Source organism: Salmo salar, chromosome ssa05 (genome assembly GCF_905237065.1).
Source record: "Salmo salar chromosome ssa05, Ssal_v3.1, whole genome shotgun sequence".
NCBI classification, from domain to species: Eukaryota; Metazoa; Chordata; class Actinopteri; order Salmoniformes; family Salmonidae; genus Salmo; species Salmo salar.
In genome coordinates this window covers 22,702,867-22,729,144 of record NC_059446.1, presented here as the reverse complement: position 1 = coordinate 22,729,144, position 26,278 = coordinate 22,702,867, and the positions used below count along the sequence as shown (strand labels likewise).

General features: G+C 44.0%; 1 protein-coding gene across 5 annotated transcripts in view; it reads right to left on the bottom strand.

Moving 5' to 3' along the window:
* The window catches only part of LOC106604462 (ecto-NOX disulfide-thiol exchanger 2), a 325,983-nt gene that overhangs the window by 234,379 nt on the left and 65,326 nt on the right, over window positions 1-26,278 (bottom strand). For all 5 annotated transcript variants that reach the window (XM_014199101.2, XM_014199098.2, XM_014199100.2 and 2 more), the window contains one exon: window positions 3,148-3,240. Coding sequence is in view for 4 of the 5 variants with exons in the window: in XM_014199098.2 (XP_014054573.1) it covers window positions 3,148-3,181 (34 nt within the window). In the remaining variant the exon portion in view is untranslated. The remainder of the gene's footprint in view (window positions 1-3,147; window positions 3,241-26,278) is intronic.

The following is a 26,278-nucleotide window of genomic DNA, read 5'->3' as shown; positions in this document are numbered from 1 at the left end:
CCATTAGCAGCTACTCTTCCTGGGGTCCAAACATATTAAAGCACTTACATTACATATAAAACAAAAGATAAGAGTACATCTTATAACTTTACACCACTACATGTCTACAATACAAAATGTTCAATACCACCATACAACAATACCACAATGTACTGTTATGTACATGTCTGTACCTTTTGTGTGTCTTCACAGTAGCCGTTGTTCCATAAGGTGTATTTTTACCTGCTTTTTAAATCTGATTCTACAGCTTGTCAACACCTCTTACAAAAACAAGTAGTGATGAAGTCAATCTCTCTTCCACTTGAGCCATGAGAGACTGACATGCATGTCATTAATGTTAGCTCTGCAAGGACTTTTAGGGGCCAGCCGTGCTGCTGCTCTGAGACAACTGCAATTTTCCTAAGTCCCTCTTTGTGGCACCTGACCACACTACTGAACAGTAATCTAGGTGCGACAAAACTAGGGCCTGCAGGACCTGCCTTGTTAAGGCAGAGCAGAGCTTTATCATGGACAGACTTCTCCCCATCTTAGCTACTGTTGTATCAATATATGTTTTGACCATGACAGTTTTCAATCCAGAGTTACTCCAAGCAGTTTAGTGACTTCAATTAGCGCAATTTACACATTATTCATTACAAGATGCAGTTGAGGTTTAGTGAATGATTTGTCACAAATACAATGCTTTTAGTTTTGGAAATATTTAGGACTAACTTATTCCTTGCTACCCATTCCGAAACTAACTGCAGCTCTTTGTTAAGCGTTGCAGTCATTTCAGTTGCTGTAGTAGCTGACGTGTATAGTGTTGAGTCATCTGCATACAATAGACACACTTTACTCAAAGCCAGAGGCATGTCGTTAGTAAAGATTAAGGGGCCTAAACAGCTACCGTGGTCTTTAGCTTCCCTCCAGGCCTGAGGGTACACACTTTCTAGTAGGCTTAAATTGAAGATGGGCAAATAGGAGTGGCAATATGGCATACTATTATCTTCAGTAATTTTCCATCCAGATTGTCAGACCCCGGTGCCTTGTCATTGTTGATAGACAACAATACTTTTTTCACCTCTTCCACACTGACTTTACGGAATTCAAAAGTACAATTGTCTTTCATAATTTGGTCAGATATACTTGGACGTGTAATGTCAGCATTTGTTGCTGACATGTCATACTTAAGTTCGCTTATCTTACCAATGAAAAACTCATTAAAGTAGTTGGCAATATCAGTGAGTTGTGATGAATGAGCCATCTGATTCAATGAATGATGGAGCCGAGTTTGCCTTTTTCCCCCCAACATTTCATTTAAGGTGCTCCAAAGCTTTTTATTATCATTCATTTTTGTTTAATAGTATAGATTCTTTTTTATTTTATTTAGTTTAGTCAAATGATTTCTTAATTTGCAGTATGTTTGCCAATCAAGCTGGGCAGCCAGACTCATTTGCCATACCATTTGTCTCATCCACCTCACCCATACAATTTTTCAATTCCTCATCAATCCAAGGGGATTCAACAGTTTTTACAGTCATTTTCTTAATGGGTGCGTTGCTTATTAGTAACTGGAAAAAGCAATTAAATAAATGTGTCAAGTGCAGTGTCTGGTTGATCCTCATTACACACCATAGACCAGCAAATATTCTTTACATCAACATATGAATCACTACAAAACTTAGACACTATATTAGGCACAGCCTTTGTTTTTTCTTGATATGGCTACTATATTGTGATCACAGTGGTAAGCCCTGAACTTCATACCTCTACTGTTCTTCCTTTAATGGTGCCTGTGGCTATGCCGTCAAAGGCCACTGAGAGGACAAGGTTCTCTAGCTCCAGTTAGTAAGCACAGAGACGTGACGTTGGTGGATGCCAAAAAAACAGACAGACAAACAGAGGCCAGTTAGAGATTAAATATATATCAGAGAGTAGCAGTGCTGAGGGAAGATATACTACCACACACTGATGGACTACAAAAATGCTGTAGCGAGACGACAGAAAGAGGGATAGAGGATGAGAGTGGGATATTGATAGAGATCAGACCGCTGTAGGCTGAGGCAGAGTGTAGAGGACGAGAAGAGAGAGGAAAAAGAGAACATCACCAGAGACTGGAGATACAATGCCTTTAGAGGCCAGACACCAGACTGTACATTCATTATCACCTGACCAACCTGTGCACCACACTGTGTGAACATAATAGGAGTTGACACACTCATCTACCAAAGCCCGGCAAGAGAAGAGACACTTTCATTCCCTCTCCCCATGCTCTCACACCACCAGGGAATACAATTAGCACCTGGCAAATGCCGGTAGATTTAGGTATTGGCGGGTAAGAATGTCTATTTCACCAGCCACGTTGGCAGGTGGTTAATTTGCAGGACTCTAGTGTGAGCATTACATTCCTGAATAAAAATAGTCAAAAGTGAAGTATAAGCACATGTGGAGTTAGAAAAATGCTGCATGAGCTGTTTACAAAGTATTTCTGCTGTTTTGTTTCATTGCTGCTAATTACATTAATAAACACTAATCCTATATCCCACTTTGCACAGCAACACAGCCTGGCAGGGGAGCTGAGCGCACAGACTTTAGTGCTGATATTCATTTTTGGAGGCGCTGCGCACAGGCATAAAATATGGTCTAATTTACTCGAAAGTCTCATGTTTCTTGGCTATTTACATAGTTTTTTTCACAAACTCGGTTGTTTTTCGACGTTAGTTTGAGTCTGCTGCTTCAACTGATAGCAAAAAGATACCCTAGTCAGACCACAAATCTCAGACACGTGACAGGACTCCAGTGGCCCTGTTGCCATGGTAACCAGAGCCAGAGTAAAAGGGGGGGGGTTAGCTCCAGGGGGGTTGGGCAGAGCCAGTGTAATAGTGGGGGTAGCTCCAGGGGTGTTGGGCAGAGCCAGTGTAATAGTGGGGGTAGCTCCAGGGGGGGTGGGCAGCAGAGAGGAGGCTCTACTGGATAGAAAGAAACCTCCACTAGGGGACAAATACAGTCTTATCAGGTGTGCAGCAGGAATGTTGGCAGTAAATCCCCTTAAGAGCCATGAAATCTGGACACTGCACCTGAGAACGCCTCCGGGGCTGCGGTGTGTATGCACCCCTCCAGACTCTCTTTCCACATGCAAACTCGAACACAGACACACTGAGCTCTTACCTGCTGCTCGTCCTGATCTGTAGTCCTTGTACATTATGGCGTTGTGGTGGCACTTCCTCTGATCTCAGCTCCTCTGGTCTCTCAGCGATGCTCCTGTGAAGAAACAGCAACAACAATGGCCCCATGATTCTCTGTTCATTCTCTTTAGATCCATGCTGTTCAAGAGAGCACTGATATACCATAACAGGATCTCAGCTCATCATTTCTGTGGCTGGTTCAAGGACACCAAGAGGACTGGGTAATAAGACACCAAGAGGACTGGGTAATAAGGGCCACAATAAAGGTGCTTTGTCTTAAGTAGAGAAAGATGATAACTAAAGGAGGATGTCACTGTGCTTCTCTGATAGGCATGGCTCTTCTGCTTTGTAGAGGAGACACTCATCTGAACCAGAAACAGCTGTGGATCAGGAGGGTCCCAGTGACTGTAGAATTTACACTCAGCCTTGGGGGACACCATGGAGGAAAATACAAAAACACAAAGCTGCCAGAGACCGACGCACAGAGAATACTCACTGTGATGTATTATAATAGACTGAAAGAGGCCCTAAGGGTATCGTGATGACCAGAGTAATTGGCTTTCTCCTGCTATGACAATCTGCATCAGTCATTCCATGATGCCAACACACTCAGGCCACTGTAAAGGTCACAGAGATCCCCAAAGCTTCCTCTACTACTCACAAGCACTCCTGAACAACAAAGGCTTTATTCTGCCTCAGGGAATTTCTCCTGCCTGTTACCTCATATTTCTGTGTCTGACTTTGTATTGAATGCTTGTGCATGTACACTGAGTATAGAAAACATTTCTCTTTCCATGACAGACAGACCATGAGGACGTTATGATCCCTTACTGATGTCACCTGTTAAATCCACTTCAACCCGTGTTGATGAAGGGGAGAAGAAATGTTAAAGGATTTTTAAGCCTTGAGACATGGATTGTGTTGTGTCATTAAGAAAGTGAATGGGAAAGACAAAACATTTAAGTGCCTTTGAACAGGGTTTGGTATTAGGTGCCAGGAGCACTGGTTTGAGTGTGTCAAGAACTACAACACTGCATTGGAGGCAACATGGGCCAGGATCCCTAAGGCTTGACACCTTGTAGAGTCCATGCCACAACGAATTGATGCTGTTCTGAGGTCAAAGGGGGGTGCAACTCAATATTTGGAAGGTGTTCCTAATGTTTTATACACTCAATGTATACTTGAATCAAAATATTAACTTCTATAACGTATTGCAGGTGACAGTCCTTGAACTTGGACCCAAGAAGACCTCTCAACAAGTCTTGTGACCATATATTGTAATCAAGGACTTTTTAATAATTTGTCACTGACAGCCAGTTACCAGAGTTAGCGGAGGCTTTGGTTTTACTTTCCTTCTACTTGAAATGCCAAGCGACTGTTTCCCTTAGGAGGATAGAACACAGAGGGGTGGAGGGAGCAGGTGTTCTTGTGACCTGCTCCCTCCACCCCTCCTGAGATTTCATCCCTCCCCTCCACCCCTCTGATTCCATCCCTCCATCACTGACCTGCTTCTCCAACACCATTCCTCTCACCTGCTCCCTCCACCCCTCTTCCACTCCCTCCTTCCAACACTTTCCCTCCCTCCATCCCTCTGACCTGCTCTTTCTATCCCCTCCCTCCATCGCTGACCTGCTTCTCCCACACCATCCCTCTCACCTGCTCCATCCACCCCTCTTCCCACCCCATCCCACCATTCCTTTCATCATCCATCCCTTCCGCCCTTCTTCCCAGTCCTTCCCTCCACATAGCTTCAGAGATCTGTTTCATCCACTACCTTTAACCACAGAAGACCAGAGTGAGAGCTGGTGACGTGGGATCTGTAACCAGCCTCTCTGTCTTTAGACAGGAGAGTTCCAGGTCAGGCTCCAACACTGGTCCAGATCTGTTCATTACCAGTACACCTCAAGTGTCATGGTGAATAATAGCCAACAGGACAGAAACAGGTGTTCTGTTGTTGAGTCTAGTGTTCTCTTTTATCTAATCTTCCTCCGTGTGAATGTGATTAACCCAGACTAAACAAAAGACAGGGGAAATAGCAACATGGATAGAACACAGAGTGGTGGAGGGAGCAGGTGTTCTTGTGACCTGCTCCCTCCACCCCTCCTGTGATTTCATTCAATTGCATATGCAATTTAGCAGACGCTTTTATCCAAAGCAACTTACAGTCACGTGTGCATATATTTTACGTATGGGTGGCCCCGGCAGAAATCAAACTGTTACGTTCCCCAGTTTCTGTGTTGTGGTTTGTGTATTTTCATGTATGTATTTCAGGAAATGTCTTCCTGAAATTCCCCCAAGCAGCTGATTGGTCGGCCCCCATTGCTAATTGGAGAGCTGATCCCGCCCCCTCGTCAGGACGCAGCTGTCTCCAATTATCAACTCCTTCTGAAGCTTTATAAGCCAGTGTTCTGTTGCTCAGAAGAGAGATGATTGCTGAGAGAGGAGGCTGATGGCTGAGGGTTATAGCATGTTGGTTGTTGTGAGAGAGCTAACTAGTAAGTCTTGTGTGTAAGTAGGATGCAGTGTTTTGATGATTGACATTGTTTACTTACATTTGTGTTATTCTGTTTCATTTGTTCCCAGGGGGGAAGGCACCTAGGGAGTGCTTAGGCAAGAGGCCTGCGGGCATACATAACCCGTAGTAGTTTACTGTCTATGCACACTAGGAAAGACCTGGGCGGACCATCCCCTGTATTTTGGTTAGTGCACCAGGTGGTGCTCGTTAGGTAAGTAGTGGGTAGGCAGGTAAGGTAGGAGAGGGGGCTTTGATATTTGGTTCCGTCCAGCCCCTTTTCCCCAGAATTACCGTGCGACGGAATAAATTCCCTGTAAACGGTAAATCTCGGCCTTTTGTCATCCTTACTCACACCTACAGTCCCATACCTCTTTCACACTACGGAGAGTTGAGTTGTAGCAGGGTGTTACGCACGCCTCTCGGAAGAGGGAACGCAACACAAACACACAACCTTTGACATTGCAAGCGCCGTGCTCTACCGACTGAGCTACAAAGTAGAGGTTGACCGATTCATCGGAATGGCCGATTTAATTAGGGCCGATTTCAAGTTTTCATAAATCGGTATTTTTGGCCGCTGATTTGTATTTTTGAACACCTTTATTTAACTAGGCAGATTAAGAACACATTCTTATTTTCAATGATGGCCTAGGAACGGGGGTTAACTGCCTTGTTCAGGGGCAGAACAGATTTTTACCTTGTCACCCCATCCAACGTTACTAGTCCAACGCTCTAACCACCTGCCTTACATTGCACTCCGCGTGGCAGGCTGACTGCCTGCCTGTTACGAGAGGGCAGCAAGAAGCCAAGGTAAGTTGCTAGCTAGCATTAAACTTATCTTATAAAAAAACTATCAATCTTAACATAATCACTAGTTAACTACACATGGTTGATGATATTACTAGTTTATCTAACGTGTCCTGCGTTGCATATAATCGATGCGGTGCCTGTTAATTTCTCATCGAATCACAGCCTACTTCGACAAACGGGTGATGATTTAACAAGGGCATTTGCGAAGAAAGCACTGTCGTTGCACCAATGCACAAGTATATACACTGCTCAAAAAAAATAAAGGGAACACTTAAACACATCCTAGATCTGAATGAAAGAAATAATCTTATTACATAGTTGAATGTGCTGACAACAAAATCACACAATTAATCAATGGAAATCCAATTTATCAACCCATGGATTTGGAGTCACACTCAAAATTATAGTGGAAAACCACACTACAGACTGATCCAACTTTGATGTAATGTCCTTAAATCAAGTCAAAATGAGGCTCAGTAGTGTGTGTGGCCTCCACGTGCCTGTATGACCTCCCTACAACGCCTGGGCGTGCTCCTGATGAGGTGGCGGATGGTCTCTTGAGGGATCTCCTCCCAGACCTGGACTAAAGCATCCGCCAACTCCTGGACAGTCTGTGGTGCAACGTGGCGTTGGTGGATGGAGCGAGACATGATGTCCCCAATGTGCTCAATTGGATTCAGGTCTGGGGAACGGGCGGGCCAGTCCATAGCATCAATGCTTCCTCTTGCAGGAACTGCTGACACACTCCAGCCACATGAGGTCTAGCATTGTCTTGCATTAGGAGGAACCCAGGGCCAACCGCACCAGCATATGGTCTCACAAGGGGTCTGAGGATCTGATCTCGGTACCTAATGGCAGTCAGGCTACCTCTGGCGAGCACATGGAGGGCTGTGCGGCCCCCCAAAGAAATGCCACCCCACACCATGACTGACCCACCGCCAAACCGGTCATGCTGGAGGATGTTGCAGGCAGCAGAAAGTTCTCCACGGCGTCTTCAGACTCTGTCACGTCTGTCACATGTGCTCAGTGTGAACCTGCTTTCATCTGTGAAGAGCACAGGGCGCCAGTGGCGAATTTGCCAATCTTGGTGTTCTCTGGCAAATGCCAAACGGTGTTGGGCTGTAAGCACAACCCCCACCTGTGGACGTCGGGCCCTCATACCACCCTCATGGAGTCTGTTTCTGACCGTTTGAGCAGACACATGCACATTTGTGGCCTGCTGGAGGTCATTTTGCAGGGCTCCTCCTGCTCCTCCTTGCACAAAGGCGGAGGTAGCGGTCCTGCTGCTGGGTTGTTGCCCTCCTACGGCCTCCTCCACGTCTCCTAATGTACTGGCCTGTCTCCTGGTAGCGCCTCCATGCTCTGGACACTACGCTGACAGACACAGTAAACCTTCTTGCCACAGCTCGCATTGATGTGCCATCCTGGATGAGCTGCACTACCTGAGCCACTTGTGTGGGTTGTAGACTCCGTCTCATGCTACCACTAGAGTGAAAGCACCGCCAGCATTCAAAAGTGACCAAAACATCAGCCAGGAAGCATAGGAACTGAGAAGTGGTCTGTGGTCAGCACCTGCAGAACCACTCCTTTATTGGGGGTGTCTTGCTAATTGACTAATTTCCACCTGTTGTCTATTCCATTTGCACAACAGCATGTGAAACTTATTGTCAATCAGTGTTGCTTCCTAAGTGGACAGTTTGATTTCACAGAAGTGTGATTGACTTGGAGTTACATTGTGTTGTTTAAGTGTTCCCTTTATTTTTTGGAGCAGTGTATTATAATTAAGTCTGATTTGAAAGAGCAGTCTGACAAGCATTCATTCAAACAGCACCTTCGTGCGTTTGCCAGAAGCTCTTTGCAATTCTTCAAGCCTATCAACCCCCGAGATTAGGCTCGTGTAACCGATGTGAAATGGCTAGCTAGTTAGCCAGGTGCACGCTAATAGCATTTCAAACGTCACTCGCTCTGAGACTTGGGAGTGGTTGTTCCCCTTGCTCTACATGGGTAACGCTGCTTCGAGGGTGGCTGTTGTCGATGTGTTCTGGTTTAAACCCAGGTAGGAGCGAGGAGAGGGACGGAAGCTATACTGTTACACTGGCAATACTAAAGTGCCTATAAGAACATCCAATACAAATCGTAAAGAGAGAAATAGTCCTATAATAACTACAACCTAAAACGTCTTACCTTGGAATATTGAAGACTCATGTTAAAAGGAACCACCAGCTTTCATATGTTCTCATGTTCTGAGCAAGGAACTTAAACGTTAGCTTTTATACATGGCACATATTGCACTTTCTTCTCGCATTCTTTATTTGAGGCTAAACTGATAGTATTTATGTATTAAATTAAGTTAAAATAAGTGTTCATTCAGTATTGTTGTAATTGTCATTATTACAAATAAATTAAATAAAAACAAAATAATATTAAGCCGGTATCGGCTTTTTTTTGGTCCTCCAATAAATCGGTATCGGTGTTAAAATAATAATCGGTCGACCTCTACTACAAAGGACCACAAACATGTATTTTATCAAACCACACGCCTGGAACTGTGACGATATTCTGCTGGAAGCCTAAAAGCAACTCACTTTGATTTTACATATAACAAGTATGCTTCCTACAAACAGGCAAACAGCTCATTATAATAACAACCTCCTACAAGGAGGCTCAAGGAAGGAAAGGGTTAAAGTCAAGTCAGTGCAGGACTAACTAGTGATGGGGGGGAAACAAAAATCAATAGTTACATATCGCATTATTTTTGGACAATATATCGATAGTTTATTTGTAAAAGTAATGACGTAGCTAGCGTCAGTCGCCGACAGTACCTGCACCAAAACTAGTATTTTTCATCCTAAAGATTGTTCCCCTTTTTCAGCACTTTCATTTTCCTGACTGATCAAAACTTGCTTTCTCATGCTCTCGTGTCTATATGCAGCAAACATATGCTGAGCAATATGTTTGGAACATAAAAAAATCGCAATACCTATCGTATGGTACTAATATCGTATCGTGAGGTCCCGGCCAATTCCCAGTGCTAGGGCTGACCATGTGACACAGAGCCTCAACAGGCCTTTAATTTCACAGCCTGATGACCCTCTGAGGATCTTTCGACTGATGTAGATAACCACAAGACCATATGTTCCTCCTGGCACCAGCCACCTGAATGTTGCCCTCTTTTTATTCACTCTAATAAATGTAAAGGTCATGGATGAATTACAGTCTGCCCTTCACACTGTGCACTAACTGGGCTCCAGCATGCATTTTAACTTAAGGCTGGTTATGAACACATATTTAGCAGTAAAGAGACTGAGGCAAAACAGCATGAGGGCAGTGCACTAGCTAGGCTTATGCAAAGTGAGGAGTAGTGCTAACCAGACTAGGCTACGCTATATGCAAGAACACAGACCGAAGAGCACTAATGAATGAATACATGAGTTGCATTTAGCCTCGCCAATAGCTCAATATCCTTTATGGGGTAACTCATCTATCAATGTGTAGCATCCAGCTAGCTTCCCAAGCTAAATGTTGGCTACTGGTTCTGGTGGTGTGTAAACAGATAAGTGTGTCATGCCGGGTTTCCCAAACTCAGTCCTCGGGACCTCAAGGGTTGCACCTTTCGTTTTTTTGCCCTAACACTACACAGCTGATTCAAATAATCAACTAAATCATCCAGCTTTGATCATTTGAATCAACCATGTAGTGTTAGTGCAAAAAAAACAACTAAATGTGCAACCCTTGAGGTCCCGAGGACGGAGTTTGGGAAACACAGCAGCAGTGGAAGTTATGGGACAGCAGAGAGGGGGTCCTTCTTCCTTTTCATTTGGAGTGACACCAAACATATGGGTGCTTCCTCATGACATTTGAAGAAAACAGGACCATGATTTGGGGTATTTTCCCGAAATGTAATCCATAGAAGGGTCCTTATGAGGAAGGATTGTTTGACATATCTTAAAGTTGGAACACGTGACATTTTGGCCTTACCTAGGCCTCCTTTAAAACTAAAAGGGTTTCATCTGTAGGTGCTACACAAAGCAAAGAATGGTGTCATCTGTTTTCCTGCTTGCTCTTTAATATCAGGAGTATTTTGACTTCAATGAAAAATTAATTTTGATAATTCACTATTTTAGATGTCTAGTTTTGATATATATTGGTGAACAAATAATACTCTACTGGCATATCAAAGTCCCAGAGTGGGATCTCTGGTAGTTTTACATTTTTGTTTTCTAGAATGGACCAAGAGATCTGAAATCCTTTAACACCACAATAACCATGAGCTATTTACTATAAAAACACTTTCCTTACACATTAATTACCTGTGACATTTTTCATATCTTACCACCCACAGGCCTAGGCTACGAATTTCTTGCACTACAAAAAAACCTCACGCTGCAGACTCAGAGGCAGCAACTGTGTTATGATTATTAATGACACGAGCCTTGGTCTGGGAAAATAGAATTTTAGCACAGTTCTTTGAAATCTTTCTGCCGCTATGAAATGCATGTTCTGATCCAGGCTTAAACGTGAGTTGCTGAGAGGGGAGACTGGCTCCAGAGAGGATTGCATCATTATGCCAGACAGTCTTGCTGAGAGCGTGGATGCCATTAAAATGGACCCAAAATCTAAATTCGTTAGGGGAGGACTGAAAGTAAAATCCCTGCTTGAAATGATGTTCCTGAAAACATGAAAGTATCACAGAACTGAAGATAGGAAGAAGAGAAGATTTTTTTTTTTTTAACAAAGTGCTTTGAAAGAGATGGTTGGTGTGAATGATCTTTCCACTACAGTTTCGGCCTACAACCTGATTTATTCTGTAACATTAACAAATACATCAGGTTAAATTTCAGATGGTGGTCGTAACAAATGTAGCCTTGCCCACAACAGTAGCATCATGGGAATAATTAAAAGGGAAATTGGGTAGTTAAGATGCAAGCACACCATAACTGAATATAAGCCTAGCTGGTTAATGATCAAATAGTTTAAAATGATATATTTAATTAGCATAAATAACGATGCGGGATAGAGCTGCTGAGAATGTAAGACACTTTCCACCAATCAAAAGTAGAGCTACCATACTCAATTCATTTTCATTGTCATTCTCAGGCAATCCTGTATATTGTTTACAGGTATTTTAACACAACATTGAGCACATTACTCATCATAGGTTAATTCAGAATTGGAACAAAAGCCTGTGGCAGGCAGAGATCGGAGGACCCTCAGTGTCTTATCAGAGAGTGACAACATGACCACATTGTGATGGAGAGAGAGAACACATCAGCTCATCTGACTCCATTAATCTTCTCTGGCCGCACTGGAGGCAGAGGCAATGCAGACCAACAGAGATTCAGTATCAGTGGATTACCTACTGAGCATTGAATTAATCATAAAAACTTAAACCAAGCTGAACTATACTTCACAAGCACCACCTTCCCCCGTTCCCTATACCGTAGTTCTGCCTCTGTCTGCCAGGTTATCTGTATGATGAAGTACCTCATCTTCAACACAGGGACTACAAGAGGAAGCATTTTTCCCTTTCCCTTCTGAGATCACTGAAAAAGGTACTACACTGGTTCAGCTGAGGGGAAAGGCAGTGCTTAACATGATGACGTTGTGTGCTTGTTGAGTGGTATAACACAGGACAATCTTACCTAATATGTCAAAACAGTGCTCAGCTGTACTAAAAGCCTCATGGCCTTGAAATATAGAAACCTATCCAGGTTCAAGTCCCTAAGCATACCATTGTCATAGTACTGTACATCAGTTACCATAGTCAACAATGTCGGTTCAAAACTCGACCTCCACTTGCAGCTCAATTTGTTTTTTTAATTTGGTAAACTCCCCAGACCTGTGCTAATCAGACACAGCTTCATACAGACAATTACATTTACATTTGAGTCATTTAGCAGACGCTCTTATCCAGAGAGACTTTCAGTACCGAGAGCATACATTTTCGTACATCCTAATAATATACGAGTGGCTTTGTTTTATAACACTGCTCCACCATGGGAACATTCATTTCGGGCTGGAGGACAGATTGAACAGGAGGCATCGGTGTGGGGCCTTAGGATTTCTGAACCAGACTTCACAAATACAGTATTAGAATAGGTGGAGCTCTAGTTGACCTTTGCCCTTCCGTTGTTCACTGCCGGGGTTAACCGAGCAGAACGCCCAGGTGTCTAGTCTCCGGAGAGGATGAGCAATCCAAATGGCCCTTTTTACAGAGGTTATTATCCTCATGTGGCTCTGTCATGGCAACCGTTCCACTGCAGCGAGGGAAGGGCAGATGCCACATTGGAATATTGTTAGGCAGGGGATTTATACAATAGCATGCTGCATGCCTCCCATTGTGTCCAATGTAAAAACCGAAATAGGCTATTTGTCACGATTCAGAACTCATAACATGATTCATAACAATAGAATAACATAGGCCTAAAGTGTGACTGGGGAATGATACCAGTTTCCGACTGTAGAAAAACATGTACACTTATAATGCACCAAGAGCAGTGTGATTGGGACTTGGGGAGCAGCTTGTGGGAGCATGTTCCCTTTTCCTACTGGTAGATATTGCATTCATTGTTGCCACTATTATTCCTGTTATGGGGGAACCAGAGCCAAGCATTTAGAGAATTGGGCAATGCTATTTCTGCAATATGATGCATTTACATGACAGTTCAACATTCTAAGGCAGCCATGTTAGCTCCCCATTAACATTACATTGGCAATACTTAAACAATGCGATGTAACAGAATGTTTATTTTTGTTATAAATCTAGACAGTCTAAAAGTTGGCCTCTAAATTTGCAGTATGTCTCTAGGGGGGTAATGGAGTCCCAGTAGCTCTCTACAGTAGTCTTACAAGACAGTCTCTCAAACTGCCATTTCAGATTGTTTGCTACAGTACTTTTACAGACACAAATAGGAATTCAACTGAGCAGCATCATTACATGAAGCGGTCTTACATAACCAAATAATACAGTTTGTCACAGAGAACAGAGAAAGAAACGATGAGGTAATAGAGTTGCAAAGGGACACACAATAGTCTAAAATGGCAATATGCCCTCAAATGGACATGAAACACTGGCTGTGAAAACATAATGTAGCCTAAAAGTTGAGTGGTGCTGCATATAGCCAGCATGCAGACAGACAACCTAACGGTATGGTTCCTAATGAGGGAGATATGAAAAAAGTACTAGGCCTGTGCTTTTCTTTGATTGAAGAGAGCAGAACGAGATGAGACTGAGCCCAGAGCGAATGATCCCCTTGAAAAAATGTATGTTAAAGAAAACTACCTTCATTAATCCTCTAGGAAAAAAATACTTCCATGTTCAACCTAGAGAGATGAACCTTTGCATGTCATCATCTTACGCTGCTCAGATAAATGGACTCTGGGCCTGTTGGTTGACAACCATTCCCAAAGGTTTCATTTTCTCACCACAAACCATGTTAGAGGACGCTGAACCTGATATTGCTCATTAACATGGGTAGCCTTCTATAGGTAAGGGAATAGCAGGTTATATAATTAAGTCATACCATTAGAGCCCGCCATTTCATTTCAGGTCTTTCTTCTCGACGCTGGACTTGATGATGGAGAGAAGATGGGAGGCCTAACAAGAAGCTCGTCTGAATCAGTAACTGCATGGCAGTTATGACAGATGACAAGGGACAGGTGTCATGGGAACCAGATCATCAGGTGAACAAAGGGGTATGCTAAATTACAACTTGTCAACCATTCACTTTTTAAGCACTGTAGCTAGTCAATTCTGTCTATCCTCAAGCCTACTAGGCCACCGAGGTGCTGAGATCTGACGCCCACAACAGGATTTCTGCCCTGGCATCAAACACGTCCTGTAGCCAGTTAACCTTTTCAGACAAAACCTCTCGGGAATCTTTGTATCCAAAGGGCAGAAGGATAATTGGCACAGACAGTATTCAAATCCATACAAGGAGTTATAAGTACAGTGTTGGGAGGAAATTACTGTGCAGTTACATACAGATTTAGACCCAACGAACTGCAGGCTTCCAAATAGGTAGAGTGACAGGAACAACAGCAGCCTAACAATACATCTGGTTTCTATTACTCCTTAAAAAAAAAAGTCCTATTCTAAAATGGACAGTCATTGTAAATAAGAATTTGTTCTTAACTGACTTGCCTAGTTAAATAAAGGTTAAATAAAAAATACAATAAATAACTACTGAGTCCCTGCAGGAGTCCCTGCTGGCACGTTTTAGACTTGAGTCTGTCAGGCTTCTACACACGCAGGGAAACATCACTAAGCGCCAGTGACAGACGTGTTGGATATCTGGCAACGGCACCATGTTGCAAGGCAGACGCCCGGACGTAACAAATGGTTCTCATCTAATTAGAATTCATAATATTAAAGGGGACGATTTTAGTTGACAACATTTGAAGCAATTCCATGTTTGAAGGGAACCTCCGTCTGTTTGAATTGACTTAATCTTCAGAGAAGTTCAAAACCGACAGAAAAGATTTGCTTGCCAAATATTTACTTGTTAATCCAACATCCAGGGAGAGAATCTTCAGACAATCCATGCATACTGTAAACGCAATAACCAATTAGTAGAAAGAGAAAGCTGCAGCAGTGCTGGAATCTGATCTTAGGGCCTATGCATGGTTTAAGAAACCACGCCTTAAGCAACAGAGGGCGATCAACAAATGAACGGACCCAGCTGAGCCACAGAGGTGTCGTAACTCCGCTGAGCCACAGAGGTGTCGTAACTCCGCTGAGCCACAGAGGTGTCGTAACTCCGCTGAGCCACAGAGGTGTCGTAACTCCGCTGAGCCACAGAGGTGTCGTAGCAGACAGTCTCAGTCCACAGGATCCAGCCTCCTAGACTGCGCACCTCCCACTGAACACGGGTTTGTGAGAGTTTCCAGTTCCGTTATTTACGAGTGGGCCGGGAGCCATTGGGCCTTGTTAAACAGCCACAGGCACGTGTTCACCTTGCATCGATGGCCAATAGAAAGACTAGGGAAATCATTACCAGCTCTATCACATACAGCCCCAGCCCAGAATTTGGCAGGTTACGATCCTTGCAGCACTCGAGGACACTGAATTTAACCCACAAAAAAATAAAAAACAGGAAGAGTAAATAAAATTCAGTACCAGCTGGGGAAAAGCTAACTGGTGACAGGGCTAAACAAACCCTGTGGGGAATTCTTTCCCTCCAAAAATCACATCAAGCATCTGCCGTAAATGTTCCATATTAATTATCAACAAAAGAGAAGATATTGAATGGAAACATTTCATAAAAACTTCACAAAAGCATGATTGATGACTTGAGGGCATTATATTGAACAGAAACAATATGGAGGTACTGTGAGGTTCCTGAGAGTACCTGAATGTGTTATCTACAGTTACCAAATTTAGGAGGAATAAAATTCTACTTCTCTTCCCAAGAAAGGGCCTCAAAGCAGCCTTGGTGTGAAGCGTCAGATAGGATCAACTCTCCCTGTCACAACTACTCACGTCTGTGAAGGAAGATTCTCATTGGAAGTTAATGGATGTGTGAGGAAGGTGGGAGACTGACACAGAGGCCAATATACCGCTGAAAAAAGGCAGTTTTCACCCTCTGTCCTACCCTTCTGCCCCTCTCTGCCTCCCTGGAGATTTGACACGCCTTTATAGAGGGATAACAACAGATGACACATGAAATGGTTACAAGGTCACTGGCAAGTCAGACAAAACAGGTGCAAAACGATGAGGACAAAGTTAAAAAGTTTGACTAAAGTCAAAACAGAAAGGCCTGGATAGTACATGTTTCATGAATAATAATATGATACCCTTTATTCATAACAGCTGGACATCTCCAGAGGTAATATCTGAGATGAAAGAGGCCTCATGATTCAGCAACCCCAGTTTGTAGGGCAGGCTCTTCTCTCTTCACGCAGGCAGAGACCGGAATGCTGCCTTTCATTCTGAAGCTAATGAGTCTGGTCAGATGTTCACAATTACCCTCTCAATATGCTCTGGAGCCTGTTCTCTGTCTAATAAGAGAGGTTAGATAATTACATTGTCTTTTCAGGGACTGTTGACTGTGCCACTCACCCAACATTGAGATGAACAGGCTTCTAAAATATATAAGCCCAGTAAGGGTAGTAGTAATAGTGTTGTGCAAAATAATCACAAATTATCCTGTGAATAAAGATTCACTTGCATCCATAAAGAGTTAAATCTAGCAGAGTACAATAGCACAGGTAAGCAGCATGACAGCTGATTGTAAATCTGGTATACCTACACATTTCAGATTGGGCTCGTCTCCTGCTGCCTCAGTGAAAAACTAAGTTTAATAAAATGTTTCCAACCCAGTTTAACCAGTGAACCGTAAAAAGATCTGCCAAGAAATTCAATTTAGACAGAATGTTAAATGGTGATGAGTCAGATGACCCGTAACCATTAATGATGGCTGAATTGTTTCACTGTTAGCTCAACATTGCTGCAGTATGGATATGGGAATAGACTTTTATATTCAACATTTCTCTGCCCACCACTTACCCTGCTACAGTCCTTCACCTCTTTACAGAGCAGAGCGGTAGCTTAAAGCAAAGCATAAATAATTCATTGTTTGGAACCAACACAATGAATACCAATTCAATCATATTGCAGAGCACTATCATCAAGGCTGATTGCAATACCTGATGTCATTAACTTCATCTGTGGCAATGTACCAGCAATTGCAAATGCCAGTTCAGAATGCCGACACCAAGGTTACACAGCAACCTGGTAGAGTTAGAGGGCCTGTCTGCTGGCCAGCCGACTGGAATAAGGAGAGAGGAAATTACTTTCTGGTTTCAAATTGTTTTCACATTAGACTCAGACTCTTGCCCCCTGCAAGAGGTGGGATTCTGCATTAAAAATGACTAGGAACTGGGCAGAGTTAACCACAGAAACAGCCTGACATTCTGGGGCAAAACAAAATGTTTCAGCACTCATCAAATGTAGGCTACATATTAAATATCACCACAAACCAGTAGTTGTCAATTACTGTTTTATACATGGGGCCAGAGTGGCAGATTCTGATGTTTGAGGTCTCTGACTATAATCCAGTGTTACTCTCTATGACTGGCTACAAACACAAGCTTCAAATCAAATCTAAGTTTATTTGTCACGTGCGCCAAATACAACAGGTGTAGTAGACCTTACAGTGAAATGCTTACTTACATGCTCTAACCAACAATGTAATAAAAAAACATTTAAAAAAGGTATTCGGTGAACAATAAGTAAAGAAATAAAAACAGTTAAAAAGACAGTAAAAAATAACAGTAGCGAGGCTATACACAGGCACCGGTTAGTCGGGTTGATTGAGGTAGTATGTACATGTTGATATGGTTAAAGTGACTACGCACATATAATAAACAGAGAGCAGCAGTAGCGTAAGAGAGGGGTTGGCGGGACACAATGCCAATAGCCCGGTTAGCCAATGTGCGGGGGCACTGTATGGTCGGGCTAATTGCGGTAGTATGTACATGAATGTATAGTTAAAGTGACTATGCATATATGAAAAACAGAGAGCCGCAGCAGCGTAAAAGAGGGGTTGGGGGGGCACACAATGCAAATAGTCTGGGTAGCCATTTGATTACCTGTTCAGGAGTCTTATTGCTTGGGGGTAAAAACTGTTGAGAAGCCATTTTGTCCTAGACTTGGCACTCCGGTACCGCTTGCCGTGAGGTAGTAGAGAGAACAGTCTATGACTGGGGTACTAGGGTCTTTGACAATTTTTAGGGCCTTCCTCTGGTCCTGATGGCAGGCAGCTTAGCCCCAGTGATGTACTGGGCCGTACGCACTACCCTTTGTAGTGCCTTGCGGTCGGAGGCCGAGCAGTTGCCGTACTAGGCAGTGATGCAACCAGTCAGGATGCTCTCAATGTTGCAGCTGTACAACCTTTTGAGGATCTCAGGACCATGCCAAATCTTTTTAATTTCCTGAGGGGGAATAGGCTTTGTCGTGCCGTCTTCACAACTGTCTTGGTGTGTTTGGACCATTCTAGTTGGTTGGTGATGTGGACAACAAGGAATTTTAAGCTCTCAACCTGCTCCACTACAGCCCAGTCGATGAGAATGGGGCGTGCTCGGTCCTCTTTTTCCTGTAGTCCACAATGATCTACTTTGTCTTGGTTTACATTGAGGGATAGGTTGTTATTCTGGCACCACCCGGCCAGGTCTCTGACGACCTCCCTATAGGCTGCCTCGTCGTTGTCGGTGATCAGGCCTACCACTGTTGTGTCGAATGCAAACTTGGTGTTGGAGTTGTGGCTGGCCATGCAGTCGTGGCTGAACAGGGAGTACAGGTGGTGAAAGAGCACGCACTCCGGCGGGGTTCCTTAAGTTAAGGTTCAGCGTGGCAGATGTGTTGCTACCTACCCTCACCACCTGGGGGCGGCCCGCCAGGAAGTCCAGGATCCAGTTGTTTAGTCTCAGGATCCTTAGCTTACTGATGAGCTTTGAGGGTACTATGGTGTTGAACGCTGAGCTGTAGTCAATGAATAGCATTCTCACGTCGGTGTTCCTTTTGTCCAGGCGGGAAAGGGCAGTGTGGAGTGCCATAGAGATTGCATCATCTGTGGGTCTGTTTGTGCGGTATGCAAATTGAAGTGGATCTAGGCTTTCTGGGATAATGGTGTTGATGTGAGCCATTACCAACCTTTCAAAGCACTTCATGGCTACGGACGTGAGTGCTACGGGTCTGTCGTCATTTAGGCAGGTTGCCTTCGTGTCCTTGGGCACAGGAACTATGGTGGTCTGCTTGAAACATGTTGGTATTACAGACTCAATCAAGGACATCAAAGACACCTGCCAGTTGGTCAGCACATGCCCGGAGCACATATCCTAGTAATCCGTCTGGCCCCGCAGCCTTGTGAATGTTGACCAGTTTAAAAGGTCTTACTCACATCGGCTACAGAGAGCGTGATCACACAGTTGTCCGGAACAGCTGATGCTCTCATGCATGCCTCAGTGTTGCTTGCCTCGAAGCGAGCATTGAAGTGATTTAGCTCGTCTGGTAGGCTCGTGTCACTGGGCAGCTCGCGGCTGTGCTTCCCTTTGTAGTCTGTAATAGTTTGCAAGCCCTGCCACATAAGACGAGCGTCGGAGCCGGTGAAACACGAGTCAATCTTAGCCCTGTATTGACGCTTTGCCTGTTTGATGGTTCGTCAGAGGGCAAAGCAGGATTTCTTATAAGCTTCCGGGTTAGAGTCCCACACCTTGTAAGTGCGAATGTGTGAATGTTGCCTGTAATCCACAGCTTCTGGTTGAGGTATGTACAGTTGAAGTTGGAAGTTTACATACACCTTAACCAAATACATTTAAACTCAGTTTTACACAATCCCAGACATTTAATCCTAGTAAAAATTCCATGTCTTAGGTCAGTTAGGATCACCACTTTATTTTAAGAATGTGAAATGTCAGAATAATAGTAGAGAATGATTTATTTCAGCTTCTATTTCTTTCATCACATTCCCAGTGGGTCAGAAGTTTACATACACTCAATTAGTATTTGGTAGCATTGCCTTTACATTGTTTAACTTGGGTCAAACGTTTCGGGTAGCCTTCCTCAAGCTTCCCACAATTAATTTTGTCCCATTCCTCCTGACAGCTGGTGTAACTGAGTCAGGTTTGTAGGCCTCCTTGCTCGCACACACTTTTTCAGTTCTGCCCACAAACTTTCTATAGGATTGAGGTCAGGGCTTTGTGATGGCCACTCCAATTACCTTGACTTTGTTGTCCTTAAGCCATTTTGCCACAATTTTGGAAGTATGCTTGGAGTCATTGTCCAATTGGAAGACCCATTTGCGACCAAGCTTTAACTTCCTGACTGATGTCTTGAGATGTTGCTTCAATATATCCACATCATTTTCCTGCCTCATGATGCCATCTATTTTGTGAAGTGCACCAGTCTCTTCTGCAGCAAAGCACCCCAACAATATGATGCTGCCACCCCCGTGCTTCACGGTTGGGATGGTATTCCTCGGCTTGCAAGCCTCCCCCTTTTTCCTCCAAAAAGTTATATTTTTGTTTCATCAGACCAGAGGACATTTCTCCAAAAAGTACGATCTTTGTCCCCATGTGCAGTTGCAAACCGTAGTCTGGCTTTTTTATGGCGGTTTTGGAGCAGTGTCTCCTTCTTGCTGAGCGGCCTTTCAGGTTATGTTGATATAGGACTCGTTTTACTGTGGATATAGATACTTTGGTAACTTTACTCCAGCATCTACACAAGGTCCTTTGCTCTTGATCTGGGATTGATTTGCACTTTTTGCACAAAAGTACAATAATCTCTAGGAGACAGAACGCGTCTCCTTCCTGAGTGGTATGACGGCTGTGTGGTCCCATGGTGTTTATACTTGCGTACTATTGTTTGTGCAGATGAACGTGGTACCTTCAGGCGTTTGGAAATTGCTCCCAAGGATGAACCAGATTTGTGGAGGTCTATAATTATTTATTTTTTTGGTCTTGGCTGATATCTTTTGATTTTCCCATGATGTCAAGCAAAGAGGCACTGAGTTTGAAGGTAGGCCTTGAAATACATCCACAGGTACACCTCCAATTGTCAACTTAGCGTAGGTAAACTTCTGACCCACTGGAATTGTGATAGTGAATTATAAGTGAAATAATCTTTCTGTAAACAATTGTTGGAAAAATTACTTGTTTCATGCACAAAGTAGATGTCCTAACCGACTTGCCAAAACTATAGCTTGTTAACAAGAAATTTGTGGAGTGGTTGAAAAACGAGTTTTAATGACTCCAACCTAAGTGTATGTAAACTTCCGACTTCAACCGTAGCTAGCACCAATAAAACCAGCATGAAAACAATGACCAGTAGAAACTGCAGTCATTTTCATTATCAGTCTACCCAATAAATTTTTTCCCAACGTCCTCCTCAAAGTTATCAGACTCAAACATCTACACAGTATTTTTCCTCTGGAATAGTGTTCAATACACAATTAATTTGCATCACTGTCAATAACATACTTTTATTTTGAAGGCTAACCGCAAAGTCCACTATTGTGGCTCATCCTAATTGTGTCTAGCTTCACATAGATGGGTCCGACCACCATTAATCAAATAAGAACTGTCTTATAAATTAGGGTTAATTTAGATGACACCTAGCTATATAGTTAGCTAGATAACTATATAGCTACTGAAACAGATTGTCGTTTTGCTATGTTTATGGGATGAACATTGTTCCATGCATCCATGAGCTAGCTAGCTTTTTTTATGACCAGCACTGTAGGTGCGGGGGACAACTTTACCAGCATCATAGCATACGTATCGATGAATCGTTGTGACATATGAAATATGAGTGATAGTTATTACACTATGTAAAAAATTTATGAACGCGTTAAATTGTGACATGCAGTCATATTCAGGTCCTGATTGGTCAACAAGCTTATTTGACACGTCAAATAGTGTTATTTGACATGCATCTTTTTTGACACGCAACAACCCAAACGACGTTCCATAGAAAAAGGCCTAAAGGAAGCCCCTATCAAGGTACTGCCAATGTCTCAATGTTAGTCGTTCTCCACTAACATCAAGGCGGTGACCCGATCCTGTAGGTTCATGCTCTACAACATTCGCAGAGTACGACCCTGCCTCACACAGGAAGCGGCGCAGGTCCTAATCCAGGCACTTGTCATCTCCCGTCTGGATTACTGCAACTCGCTGTTGGCTGGGCTCCCTGCCTGTGCCATTAAACCCCTACAACTCATCCAGAACGCCGCAGCCCGTCTGGTGTTCAACCTTCCCAAGTTCTCTCACGTCACCCCGCTCCTCCGCTCTCTCCACTGGCTTCCAGTTGAAGCTCGCATCCGCTACAAGACCATGGTGATTGCCTACGGAGCTGTGAAGGGAACGGCACCTCCATACCTTCAGGCTCTGATCAGGCCCTACACCCAAACAAGGGCACTGCGTTCATCCACCTCTGGCCTGCTGGCCCCCCTACCTCTGAGGAAGCACAATTCCCGCTCAGCCCAGTCAAAACTGTTCGCTGCTCTGGCACCCCAATGGTGGAACAAGCTCCCTCACGACGCCAGGACAGCGGAGTCAATCACCACCTTCCGGAGACACCTGAAACCCCACCTCTTTAAGGAATACCTGGGATAGGATAAAGAAATCCTTCTAACCCCCCCCTTTAAAAGATTTAGATGCACTATTGTAAAGTGGTTGTTCCACTGGATATCATAAGGTGAATGCACCAATTTGTAAGTCGCTCTGGATAAGAGCGTCTGCTAAATGACTTAAATGTAAATGTCTCAATTTGCCTATTTGGGATGTGCATCTTTCCCTTTCAATATGTTTTTATACATATCTAGATACATGGGCTCTAATACAATACAGGAACGATACGTTTTAGTTTGAAATGATTCGGTTTGATTAGAGGAACGTATCGATGCGATTCACTAACATTTGTTGCATAAACACATTCATTTTTCATTCCAAATTAAAATCTGCTGCTGTTGGAGTTTGTGAGCTGAGACTCTAGGAGCTGGATTTGTCTGCGCTGATTTCTGTCTGTGTGTGTGTACCTGTTTTCCTATACTTCTGAGTCCTCACAAGAATAATAAACCAATGAGAACGCTGACAAGTGAGGGCATTTTGCTGGCTTAAGGGTTAGAATTAGCTTGCCTGCATGGTATATATGTCTGGTGTATGTAGGCCCCTGAGCTAATTTAGAATTTACAGTAATATCTTATGTTCTTGTCAATTACTGTTCTTTGTACGTTTTATGTGGACCCCAGGAAGAGTAGCTGGGGGGGGGAGGAGCGTCTCTTCCCCGTATCATAATCAAATGGTTTAGAGCATTTGGAATGGTTGATGACTTAATGAGCGCATCTTCTCTCGCGTCGACCATGCAGTGCAGATTGTTAAATTACGAAATTATCAACTTTACCCTGTATATCTAAAAATGACCATATAGACTGAGTATACCAAACATTAGGTTCACCTTCCTAATATTGAGTTGCACCGCCCCCTTTTACCCTCAGAACAAAATCAATTCGTCGGGGCATGGACTCCACATGATGTCGAATAGTGTTCCGTGGGGATGCTGGCCCATGTTGACTCCAATGCTTCCCACAGTTGTGTCAAGTTGGCTGGATGTCCTTTGGGTGGTGGACCATTCTTGATACACAAGGTAAACTGTTGAGCGTGGAAAACCCCAGCAGTGTTGCAGTTCTTGACACAAACTGGTGCACCTGGCACTTATTACCATACCCCTTCAAAAGGCACTTAAATCTTTTGTCTTGCCCATTCACTCTCTAGCCCCGATCAGCATGTAGCCTACCTACAACAGCCAGATGATTTGTGCCTCCAGCAGTAGCTTAGACTACTTTTATTCTGGTAAAACACCATTTTTAACAGCGAATTTAATAACAATAACCTGGAAAATTACAATAAACTAACTAACAAAGCCTGATATTGCGCAAGCCATTTTACAAACAATTAAATGCTGAAGGTGACGCACAGCTGTGCCAGATCAGGATTAGGCCTACCTCTTGTTGGTCAGCATGCTCAGCTGTGCGCAGTTTGACTAGGCTACTGTAATTGACTGGGGTTCTTTTACATGCAAAATTACTTTTAATTTTATTTTTTTCTTGATATCCAATTGATAGTCTTGTCCCATCGCTGCAAATCACCTACGAACTCGAGAGGCGAAGGTCGAGAGCCATGTGTCCACAGAAACACGACCATGCCAAGCTGCTTCTTGACACACTGCTTGCTTAACCTGGAAGTCAGCCACACCAATGTGTCGGAGGAAACACCGTCCAGCTCCCGACCGAAGTCAGCTTGCACGTGCCCGACCCGCCACAAGGAGTTGCTAGAGCGCAATGGGACAAGGAAATCCCGTCCGGCCTAACCCGGATGATGCTGGGCCAACTGTGCGTCGCCTCATGGGAATCCTGGTCACGGCCGGCTGTGAAACAGCCCAGGATCGTACCCGGGTCTGTTTTGACATCTCAAGCACTGCGATGCAGTGCCTTCGACCACTGCGCCATCCAGGAGATGACAGTCCCCATAATAACATGTTTAGTTCCACAATGAAGTAGAGGATGCAGTTGTCACAAAATATTTGGTATTTTTGGATGGTAGAAAGTAGGCAAATTTGAGTAAAACATTTTTGTGAACCAGCGATTTGTAAATTTGGACTAGATTTCCTGACCTATGCATCCTACATTTGGATCAGTTTGGGGTCCCGCAGACAATGCACTCACATCTTAAACATTTGAACCGGGACCGATGCGTATAGGTAAATCGTTACATCCCTACTGCATATTAATGTTCAGCCTGAGAGATGTACTGAGGTTCATACTCCTATTAAGCTGGTCAGGTTTTATTTTCACTGAGGTAATTTATTACTTAACTGCTTAGTATCAAAAAAGCAAAGCTTTAAAGCTAACCTGTACTGAAGCTTATCTTTGTGTAGCCTATGTTTTTGCTTAGGCAATGTGGAGGCAGAGATTCTACTGCTTTTGAAGGACAACATTTTGAAAGGAGTTTTATGAAAGAACTCGATTAGCATTCCAGGAGTCTCTCTCTGGATGTGCTAAGACTTTTCCGCTGGGTTCCATATAGGAGACATTTCTGGGAGTCAGTGTCTGTTTCCCTCCATCTTTATCCCAGTATCTTATCTCCATCCTCCCCCTCTTCTCCTTCCCCATTATATTTCTTCTTCCTCCCTGCACCAGTGTCTCCGCTTCCTCATCCCCATTTTTCCTCCCATGATCCATCCTCATCCACCAGCTGCCCTCCTTAAGTCAGGTAAACCAGCTCCTCTCCAGTGGAGGTTGCAAATGGCTGTAGGAGCAGTTTCTCCAGCGCCAGCAGCAGGTCTGCTGAGCTGTTCTGAACAGAGGGAATTTTTATCTAGGGAAGGCAGGCTTTCCCTCCATCATCCTGCCAATAGAGACCACAGCACATGCTGCACAGCCGTTCATGCTCCACAGCAAGATAAGGCTCCCAGACAGGTCCTTTCTGCTAGGCCCCAAACACTACAATGGAGAGGAGACAGAAGTCCTTTCTACTAGGCCCCAAACACTACAATGGAGAGGAGACAGAAGTCCTTTCTGCTAGGCCCCAATCACTACAATGGAGAGGAGACAGAAGTCCTTTCTACTAGGCCCCACACACTACAATGGAGAGGAGACAGAAGTCCTTTCTGCTAGGCCCCACACACTACAATGGAGAGGAGACAGAAGTCCTTTCTACTAGGCCCCACACACTACAATGGAGAGGAGACAGAAGTCCTTTCTACTAGGCCCCACACACTACAATGGAGAGGAGACAGAAGTCCTTTCTGCTAGGCCCCACACACTACAATGGAGAGGAGACAGAAGTCCTTTCTGCTAGGCCCCAATCACTACAATGGAGAGGAGACAGAAGTCCTTTCTGCTAGGCCCCACACACTACAATGGAGAGGAGACAGAAGTCATTTCTACTAGGCCCCAATCACTACAATGGAGAGGAGACAGAAGTCCTTTCTACTAGGCCCCACACACTACAATGGAGAGGAGACAGAAGTCCTTTCTGCTAGGCCCCAATCACTACAATGGAGAGGAGACAGAAGTCCTTTCTGCTAGGCCCCACACACTACAATGGAGAGGAGACAGAAGTCCTTTCTGCTAGGCCCCAATCACTACAATGGAGAGGAGACAGAAGTCCTTTCTGCTAGGCCCCAATCACTACAATGGAGAGGAGACAGAAGTCCTTTCTGCTAGGCCCCAATCACTACAATGGAGAGGAGACAGAAGTCCTTTCTGCTAGGCCCCAATCACTACAATGGAGAGGA